This window comes from Condylura cristata, unplaced genomic scaffold (genome assembly GCF_000260355.1).
Source record: "Condylura cristata isolate star-nosed mole 26May11 unplaced genomic scaffold, ConCri1.0 scaffold00034, whole genome shotgun sequence".
In the NCBI taxonomy this organism is placed as follows: Eukaryota; Metazoa; Chordata; class Mammalia; order Eulipotyphla; family Talpidae; genus Condylura; species Condylura cristata.
Genome location: NW_004567135.1, coordinates 15,849,332 through 15,860,044, shown reverse-complemented (window position 1 = coordinate 15,860,044; position 10,713 = coordinate 15,849,332). Strand labels below are relative to the sequence as shown.

The window sequence follows — 10,713 nt, the reverse complement described above, 5'->3', positions numbered from 1 at the left end:
TTGTAATCCCGTGGGCTTCCTACCATCAATTCACCAATCACACCATATTTATTTTCTTTCTTTTTGTTTAAGATTTCCTTTTTTTTTTTATGCATATAGGACTGAGGTAGGGGCCAGAGGTGCAGGGGCAGCGAGGCGATTCACCAGAAACAGAGCAGGGTGCAGAATAGCAAATCGAAGAAGCACACTACTGAGGGGAGCAGCAGGCAAAACAGGAGAGGTCTGCTGCCCCATGTGGGTCCCCCCTGGGGCAAGGGATCGAATTTGCACAGAAGCAGTCATGGCCAGCTTGCCATGCTGCACTTAGATGTGCCGAGTTTTAACCGGCTGGGCCACCAGGGAGGGCCCTGCAATTTCTTTTCTAATGACTTTAAGGGTTATGATTGTGTTTATCTTCTTCCTCTCTTGGCAGTGATTAGGTACTATATGTTGCTAGTAAATCACCTACCACCTTTTACTATTTCCAACTGACTTCCATTATGTAGCCAAAATACTGATATATTTTTAGCTTTTAAATTGCGGCATAGAACTAAACTGTAGACTTATTAAACCTTTAGCTCAGTACTGTTAAAACTTTGTTCCTTTATCAAGTGTCTTAGTAGTTGACTTTATTTGACGTTTCCAGGATCAGCTTTTCATTATGCATGTGGTTTTTATATGTGTGTTTGAGTGTATGCACACATATGTATTAAGCTTATATATCTATTCTAAATCAATAAATGATTTATAATCATTACACAGAAAAGGCTATGCAAAAGAACAAAAGACGACCCCATTAATCATTAAGAAATGCAGATCTAAGTTAGCATTATATGGGGGGGTGGGGTGGGGATGAGGAGTCCTTCTCTAGTAGTGCCTAATAGGCATAATCAGGCTCCTCTCAGAGCATAGAGAGGAGACTATAAGGAGTGCACGGGAGAAGGGAGGAGAAGAGAGGGGAGAATGGAGGGGAAAAGAAAGTCGGGTAGCACGTGCTTCCGTGGTTCTATGCCATGTGGCTGTGTACAGTACCATGCACTTCCCTCTTGCAATGTATGTAAATGTGGATTTCTCCCTAAGCTTCTTCAAGCTTATGCATTTATGCCTGAGACAGCAGAAGTCGAACTGAACTGTAACTTTAGTTTGCATTACTCTTACAATGACTATACTTCATTTTCTTAGTGTTTTGTCACTTGGATATCTAGTAGCTAAATTAACTTTCCACAGGATTTTTACCATTTATGTTCTATAGACATTTGGTCTTTTTAACCTCTATTTTAAGCATTTTTTTGGATATGAAGGGCTTCAGTTTTCTATGGGTAATATGTGTTGAAATTATTTTTCCAAGTTTCCATTTCATTTTCAATCTATTAGGTGTTTCATATTATGCCATGTACTCTCTCTTTACATTTTTTGCATTTAATTAGAATAATTAAGTATTCTAATATTGCATTGCATAATATTGCATTGTATTGTAATTAGAATGATCAGGAACTTTTCGGCAGACCTAGAGAAATGCATTCAGTTTTGTTACATCACACATATGGTTTCCTATTTATTGAGACCCATGGTACTTTGAAGTTTATGCTTATATACAGTTTGAGGAATATATCCAATTTTAGCATTTTATAAATGCCTATTCAAATGTCTACTCAGAACAACAATTAATAAGTCCATGTTGGGGGCCCTCCCTAATGGTGCAGTGGGTTAAAACACAGCACTAAGAAGCTAAATCCACTTCAGCATGAGTTCAATCCCCACCCCAGTGGTGACCCCCATGGCGTGGCAGACCTCTCCTGATTCGCTCGCTGTTCCCCTCAGCAGTGTACTTCGTCAATCAGCCTGTCCTGCTCCCCACTCTGTCTTTGGTGAATCATCTCACCACCCCTGCACCTCTGGCCTATACCCCAGTTCTGTGTGCATAAATAAACCTTAAAAAAAAATGTTTCTTTACTAAAAAAAAAAAAAAAGCCCATGTTGGAGACTTTAGACATTTTCTTACTTCTTATTGGTCAAGACTTTTAGTGCAAATATTCTTCTTCATTCAGTACTCTACTACTTTGTTCAGCTCCCTTTCACTATGGCAAAGATAAGAGTTGAGGAAGATGAAGACAATGCTTTTTCTTCTCTTTCTTTTCTCTAGATCCTCAAGCCCTCCAAATTTGTCTTCACTTTCACATTCACATTTCTAAGAAACTCTCCTCTTCTTTATAATGTACTTCTCCTAGAGAGAAAATAAATATGCACTCTTAAGTTTCTCACTTCTTACATTGTAAATTCCTTCATTAAATGATCTGTCAAGTCCAAAACTACATAAACTATTTTGAAATTTGTTGTTGCAATATTGTCATCCTTAGTTGATTATGTCTGTATTTCATCTGCCTTCTTTGTTCTCATTTCCATAGAAAACTTTGAAGATGGATTCCCTTAACCTGCAACATAGGCATTCAGTACTTAGCTGGAGCAAGGGCTCTGTTAGAATTTCTTTCCTTTACTTAAACATATAATTTTAAGATTATGATATCTGTATATCTGGAGATGTTCAAAGGGCACAGATCTTCTGTGGTTTAATTTGCTTGTTTAATTGATTTCTAGTTTGAGGGAGGAAAGGGTGTTAAAAACTATTCTTATCACATTAACAGAGACTGAAACTAAACATGTTTCATTACAATGGCATGAAGCTAGAACATAGCAGAAAGAAAAACAGAAATCTCCAAAACTTGTTCCACTATTTTTGTAAATAAGATTTTCTATAGGACAAACCACTTATCTATTATTGATATCTTCTTTTTACTTCAATGCAACAGTTGAGTGACATCAATAAAGACTGGCCCACAAAGCTGAAGGTGCTTCTAAAACTGCACTAGGATATAAATAGAAAAGATTCAAAAGGTACAACATTATGGAAATTAGAAAAGGTATTTAAGTAGGAAAAGACTTTATAGTATGGTTTAGAAAATAACACAAAACTGTAAGTGTCCAATGAGCATTCTCAAACACACTTAATAAACACAAATAATATGAGACAGAAAGGGTTACTGATGTAAAATCAAGCTTCTCTAAGTAGAGACAGGAAAATCCACTGCAAGTTCCATTATCACAAAGCACAAAGAATCTTGTAGACTGGTCACCCATGTGTGTGATGGCCCTACTGTTAAGCACCATACAGTACAGGGCAACCCCAGGGAAATGAGGTGACCTAGATGTCTTCTCACCCTCATGTTTAAGAACTTGAGATAAGACCCAAAAGCAGAAAAAAAAAAAAACAGAAAATTTAAAAGGTTTATTATAAAGGTAGTGATAAGAGGAAGAAGAGACAAAGAAAGATCAATTTGATATTTCCTACCACAAATACCATCTGAAGTGAGACACCACGGTAAAAGTCAAACTCACAGAGCAAAAAAGTGACAGCTCACATTTAGACAGTGTTTTAGTCAAGCATAACTTTTTAACTCTGCCATAATTCCTAGCAGTTTCTATACAGGTACTTGAAATGCTGGGAGTTGTAATCCTAAGTGTCTGGGATGTCAGTGGTTTGGAGATGGTGTGAGTTTGTAAAGATGTCATAGGTGAAGTTGATTTAGCATTGCTATCAGGCTCAGATGTTGCTCCTATTCATCCTTCAACTAACTACACCATTTCATGAAACCCATAGGACACCTGCTATCTAAATGCAAAAAGTCCAGTATGAATACACATAATAAAAAAAAAAATCACCAAAATTTGAAAATGCAAACATACAAGATATCCAGAAAGAAAGAAATTCTAGAAAAAATGTTTGAAAAGCCCTCCCCAATTTGTAGTATAACATACAAAGGACTAAAGATACATGGGCATATATTATTTGGTGTAAAATTTGTTTTATTTAAATTGGTGAAGAAAAAATATACAAAAGTCTAAGCACAAAATGGATTAAGTTCACTGCCGAATATGCATTAAATCACAATATTAATTAGTATCTTTATATCCATGCTTTACGTTTCAAGTGGAGGTACACAAATTCATCAATTCTAAAACATTTAAAAATATCTGAAAATCATATGATCAGAAACAAGTGAAATATGTTTTTTTTTAACTTGTAAAGTAGAAAACTGTAATAGTGTAAGAGCTAAAGCTACCATTCCTAAGGTGGTCTTTCACTGTGCACGTCTTCCACAGGCAGCTTTTTAATAAGTTGTTGCTTACAGATATAAAAGTTTTCCTTCTTGCAGCGTTCATCTAAAATAGCAAGGCTAGGATTGTATGATATGCACTTGCTTGTGTTTGCATTTTGAAGGTGTGATGACCTGTAATCAAAATAATACTGTTAATATATGAGAAAATGAAAAGAGATTTTAATGGATGTATTTTGTATTAAATGATAAAACTTTCAAAGTGTCTGAATGATGCTTGTATACTGAATCAGTATTTTTTTTATTCAATAGCCACGGTTTTCATGATTTTAGAGGACAATATTACAAAAACAAGATTTTTGCCTCAATAGTCAAATGAATTGAATACATGGAATTTTATTTTTGCCTTTAATTTGAATTGAGTTGAAATCTGATATATTTTGCTTCAAGATATATTGACTAACCTAGTGTAGGCAAGCTAATCAGGACATCAAATTTGTCTTTGCAGAATGTTCGAAATTCCATGTTTATGAATGAAAGTGATATTCAAAAAATGCAAATGTACAAAAATAAATACATGATATTTGTGTCATAAGGAATTTGGGGAAATTATAGATACTGGGCTCTAGCAGAATAAAGAAAATCATGGATATAGTGTTTTCTCTGACCATGAATGTAAACCTGCACAGGTGAACACACATCATCATAGACAATTAAAAAAGCCTGTGTTGTTGTTGGTGGAAATTTTATGGGAACTATACCTGAGAGGAGAAAGTATACATTGTACAAAAATGAGCAAAAGGATCAAATATATATTAATTCATTAATTAATTTAAAACATCCAAGTTATGAGCCCTTTTACAGCTACCAATACACAAACTTCATGTCTTCAGCATATACTTAGACTTTCTAGATGCAGCTAAAATTGTTATTCTGCTGAACCTATTATTTTTGTATTCTCATGCCTTAGGAAGATTATTTTCACTACATTCTGTGGGGAGAGGAAAATAAGCTCATCAAGAAAAGAAAAACTCTGGCAGGAACTTACAGATCCTGGAATATAAGCGAGCCATCTTCCCACAGCCAGGTACTGTTTTTTGTACTGTAGACAATTCCAATCCAGTAAAAGTATTCACTGAATCTCATAAAGTTCTGCTTAGAAACAGAAACACACAAATTAGCATAATTTCAATCGACTCTGGAATAGCATTTTTTAAAAAGTTAAGAGTCCACATCAGATTTAGCTTTTCAGTCACCCATACTTAAAACATTGATAAAGCTTGGCATAGAAGGTAGTCACAAGCCTACTTTTTCCTCAAATATCAAGGTCATCTACTTGTGGAAAAAATACAATACCACAAAACCTCACATCTTCACAGAATGAAAATATAAAAGGAGTTAAGATTTTTCAGAAATATTTCCTACACAGGAGACCAACATCCTAATTTCATTGTATGTCAGTGTCTTAAGGCATCAATTCTGTGGTTATAGCCTTCTGGACCTATATTCTACATAGACTCTTCATGAGATTAGAGAAATATTTTTTCTTAAAAAGTGGGTAATAGTTATAATCATACTTTTCAAATTCACCCACACCCCCAAAATGATGACAAAATATACAGATTTACAAGTAAAATATAAATTCAATTAACGAACTAAAATTTAGTTATTTGGTTGGCCGTTTAAATAAAATAAACATATTTTATCTTCTTTGAATTCTCTCTAAAATGTTTCTTGTATGTTATTTGATATTTGTCTTGAATTTTACTACAATAACATAAATCTTTGACAACTTCTTATGTAGGTTTATAAACATTTCAAGTTTAAGGATATTAGTGAATCATTAGTTCAAAAGATAATTACATATGATCTGATTAAAGATAAATCAGATTATTCTGCTTATTTGGCTAGTTCAATTTCCTAGGTCAAAAACATACAGAAAACCAGAATCAAATACATGCCAATTCATCTCTCTTGTGCAAGTGAAGTAGAGTGGAATTATGAGAAGCACAGAATTTCCTACTTTCATCCCAGCTTTTTCCGTCACTAGAAATGAAATAGCAGTTACATTGGTACCCAACCCACTTTTCTTGGCAAGAACAGCAGTCAAAGTCTAAGAAAAAAAAAAAGTAAAACAAAATTAGCAGCATAATTAGCAACATTAGAAATTCTGTATTTAGTATCCTTTACTCATACAAAAATTACTTATAATTTTTATTTTTCCCTTCATATTCTTTGAAAATCTATCTGAGCATAGACTAGATGTGGTTAAAAATGTTTATCTGTTGCATCTATTCTCTTTTGTGTATTCTAGGAGTAACTACATCTGGGAGTAAATTAGATCTAAAAGACCTTTAAAGGAGAATTATTTTTGTATAATTTTTTTTAATTATAAAGTGCATATTACATTGTATCTGATATATGTGCCTGAGAGCTGATTTTCTAAAGGAAGACAAATAAAAGGAATTAGTCTAAGGTATCATCATGCACTTCACAGTGATGATCTCTTGATATCAGTGACAAAAATTAAGATACGCAGCAGACACTGGACTGCTTACTGTGGTGCTTTTGCTGTTAGTAGGGGCTGGGAAATGAGGAGAAATTAATAAAGGATGTAAACTGCAGATCAGATTCTGAGGCCGTAATGCACAGCATTGTGTTCAAGCAATACTGTATTACATACTTGCCAATTGCAAGAAAAGACTAGGTCTTAAATGTTCTCCCACAAAAAGAAAGGGATGTACTGGAGCTGTTAGATTATACTATAGTGACATCATCTTGCAATGTGTAAGTGTATTAAATCCACATAATGTACATGTTAATCATACATAGTGTCCTACATTAATTATATTTCTATGAGAAAGAAATAGCTAAGAGAAAAAAGACAAACTTGAAGTAAGCTATGATCACAAAAGATGTTGAGACAACGTGGATAACACTTGGATAAAATACATTGAAAATTGGGCTTTAAGGTGGCTTTCACTAGGTGAGTTTAGAGCTTCAGAAATCTGTGCACTAAATTATGAGTCATATAAGATGTAGAAGCAAAAGAGAGATAAATTCTTGGGTTATTAGCAAACAGCTTGAAAATTAGGATACACTACTTATTTTTGATATGTTAGCAAAACAAACAGAAATAACGATTTCATCTCAAGCGATTTTACAAATGATGCATATTCAATGTAATTTAAAAATTGTTACAACCAAGAAAAAATGTAATAAGACTATCCTACAGTTAGCAGGTCAACCTGTATTACAAAGTATAATATTCCATCATGATTCTGTGTGATACAATCAGAAAACTGCCCATTTAATCCTCTACTAACACCAAAGTTTACAAAGTATGAAACTTACCTATCTGGAATTTGGTGATGTTTCCGAGAGAAATGGTTGACTCATTACTCGATGTATTAAACACTATAAGAAAGTATTAGATATTTACTGTTAGGTACAGTTTTATGAAATAAAATACTGTTTATTATTAAATGAAATATTTTCATTTGAGTTTAGATTTGCCTAGAAAGATATGTGCCTAAAGAAACTTACACTTTTCCAGCACTATTCCCAATGTAGCTATCAACAAAAGGCATGTCACTCCTAGGATTCCAGAAATCCACCTCCATAAATTTGTCCAAAAAGCTGTATAAAAAAAAAGGTAGGATAATGACTTAAATGAAAAACACAGGATCATAAATGCACAGAAACTAGTGCAAGAGTATCCAAAAATAAATTTGGTTTGATAATCCAATTATCTTGCAAATGAAACTTTGGAAGATGAAGACATTGCATTGAAAATTCCAACCAATACCAAATTTTATTCTGTGAGAGCATCCATACTTTTTTTCTGCTTTACCAATTACATCTCACTAAAATGAATCAACCAGTTATTTCTTTCTTATTTTGACATACAAATTTAGAGATCTGTGATAGAAGTGATCAGACACAAGCTTCGGTGTTCGATCTTCATAGCAGGCATTTGCTTTTATTTTCTCAAGGAAAAAAAACTCAAAGATAAGAATTTCATTATATAGATGAGAAGGCATACAATTTATTTGTAACCCTACTCATTCAAGGGATCAAAGCTAGTTAAATCTCCAACTCAAAAGTAAAATTAATTTGTCTAGTCCCAGAGTGCTTCATGTAACTGCCATCTTCCTGAAAATCTTACTTCTTGGGACTTCTCCTTATCTCAGTGTATCCCTGGTAGAGTGATATTAGGTTGCTCATAACTCTGGGGGTGTCTTATGGGAAAGAAAGACATAGGACACCCTGTACAGGGTATGATGAGAGTTTCGCCAACAAACATAGGAATGACACTCTTAGGACTTATATATATTTTACATATACTTTGAATGATGATACATAAGCAACCATTTTGTACTAGACACTGAATTTCCTCATTCTCAAAATTACTTTCTGATAAAAATTTCTCCTCAAACAATTGAGCATTAGAAGATTCTAATTAATATCCGTGCACTCCCTAAGAGTGTTGGCATTAACAGTCTAGTGAGTCTGGGTAGCTTTTGGATGTCACAATATAAATGGTATTTTTATTTATAAACTTGTAAACAATGCCATTAATATTTGATATTCTAAGCTAAGATTGCGTTGTTCATCATTTAATCAGGTAAATCTGTTTCTGTAAGTATTTAGTTCTATCCCTGTCAGAAGTCAACCTTTTAATGTGTTGGAAAAGCTTCACAAAATAATTTCTACATATCAGAATGAAAAATCATTTTTAAAAAGCTAAACTGCTTCCCAGTCCTTCCCAAACATTAATAATACCCATGGCATGCCCTTTCTAGTTATTTTTATTTTTTTTAGTTGTTTGGTTCAGGCTGCACTCACCTGCCATAAGAAAGGAAGCTCCGAGTCCGTGTGGGGGAGGCTCGCAGTTTGCTTGTTCCAGAAGATGGGAACTGAGTCATGGAATGGGTGCAAGGCTTAGGAATCAGAACGTTCCCTAGGAGGAAAGTTGCGTATCTAAAAAGTTCTTGAATGAACTATATATTATGTGAATGGATGGGACAGTATGAAACAGAAGCAACAAAATCACTAGCCTCTGAATGTCCCAGCACCACAATACAGGAAATTCTCACATGCATGTGCAAAAAAGGCCAGCCCTTTTTCTATGTTAAATAAAAAGGTCAGGGAGAGTTGTTGTTTTCAAATGATTGAACATTAAAATAATTATTAAAATTATTTGAGAAACAGACAAAACAAAGGCAAATCAAAGTGTATATATATATATATATATATATATACTCAGTATAATAAACATCCACAAAAATATTTCCTCTATTAATAATAAGAAACATGCATCACTTACATTGTTTTAAACTGATTAAACCACCTAGCATAGTTTAGATCATTTGTTTCTGAAATGGATTTAATAATAAAGATACATATTTATAATCACTTTGCCAGGGGAAAAACTAAGAAGTGATAGATTAAGCAGCTCTTCAAGGAGATGTACATTTGAAACCAGACAATATATCCCCAGAACACTATGTAATTAAAATCAACCCATCTCCCTGTGTCTGTATATTGTGTGGATTTTCATTTTTTTTACACAGAGTGGTTGATATTTCCCTGTCAGTCTGTGGATGTTTTTCAACAAATTTTTAAAAAGAAAAAGGATCTAGGACCAAATTTTCATTTCTCAATTTTCTCAAAGTTCAAAATTCTCTCTGTACTTTCCAATCGCCCCCTCCACTCCCAGAATATCTGTTGCCCTCAGGCAGAATTCCCAGTTCAGGGAATTGTTCCCCCAACAAGATCTGCTAAAAATCTTGCTGCTCTCACTGCAATGAATCTCAGAGCTGAATGTGTTAGTCTCCCAGCTCCTCTGCTTCTCTCTCTGAACAGAGTGTTTGGAGAAGCATGTCTGAAAGTAGAAATATGTGAAATAGATGCCCCCCATTTTCAAGTCTAAATAAAGGTGCCCACAATGAAGGCATAGTGAATAAGTTCACAATGTAGCGAGCAAGAGGGCAAAGAGGAGAAAAGAAAAGTCAGAGGGGCAGGTATGGGTGCTACTGAGAGGTAGAAAACAGGTTGGAGAAGAGGGGCCGCCTTGGTGACATTCACCTGTCATTCATCAGCACCTGAATCAGTGGAGCTGAGGGATGGCTGACAGCAGCTCACCTGGCACCCTGTGGGCAATGCCAAGTATTTCCTGCTCCCGAGGGATGTGCCAGTTACTCTCTTCTTCCTCAACTGGAGATAATTTCCCTTTGTGTTGGAGACCCCTACGGCATGAAGTGCTGAAACAACAAGGAAAACGTTGGGGTCATGACTGAAAGAAAGGTTGGCAGGTGTCCAGACCATGATGTCCCTCCTTTGTCAGCAAAACTGAGGCTGAGCAAAGAATAATTTGATTCTGCAGAACCTTATTGGTGAATGTGTCCCAGAGAAATGTGACATTCAGAAATAAGAAAATGAATCAATGTTTTGTAGTTCCACTTATCCTGTATCTCACTTGGTAAATTGTTTCTGCTCATAAAAGCTGTGGTGCGCTGAGGGCAGAGTAGATCTTAAATCTCTCTCACAGCTGCTAGTTCAGATTTCTCAAGACTGGAGCCCTGGTCCTTTGGCCTGACTATCTGTGACACTTTGAGGC

At 34.8% G+C, this 10,713-nt stretch overlaps 1 protein-coding gene across 1 annotated transcript in view; it reads right to left on the bottom strand.

The window, feature by feature from the left end:
• Nucleotides 1-4,102: 4,102 nt before the first annotated feature.
• Nucleotides 4,103-10,713, bottom strand: part of LOC101627204 — a 171,028-nt gene continuing 164,417 nt past the window's right edge. The window contains exons 30-36 of the mRNA XM_012732343.1: nucleotides 10,239-10,357; nucleotides 8,940-9,054; nucleotides 7,651-7,730; nucleotides 7,446-7,508; nucleotides 6,053-6,204; nucleotides 5,140-5,243; nucleotides 4,103-4,265 (exon numbers count right to left, since the gene is read on the bottom strand). Coding sequence (XP_012587797.1) covers nucleotides 4,103-4,265; nucleotides 5,140-5,243; nucleotides 6,053-6,204; nucleotides 7,446-7,508; nucleotides 7,651-7,730; nucleotides 8,940-9,054; nucleotides 10,239-10,357 — 796 coding nt within the window. The remainder of the gene's footprint in view (nucleotides 4,266-5,139; nucleotides 5,244-6,052; nucleotides 6,205-7,445; nucleotides 7,509-7,650; nucleotides 7,731-8,939; nucleotides 9,055-10,238; nucleotides 10,358-10,713) is intronic.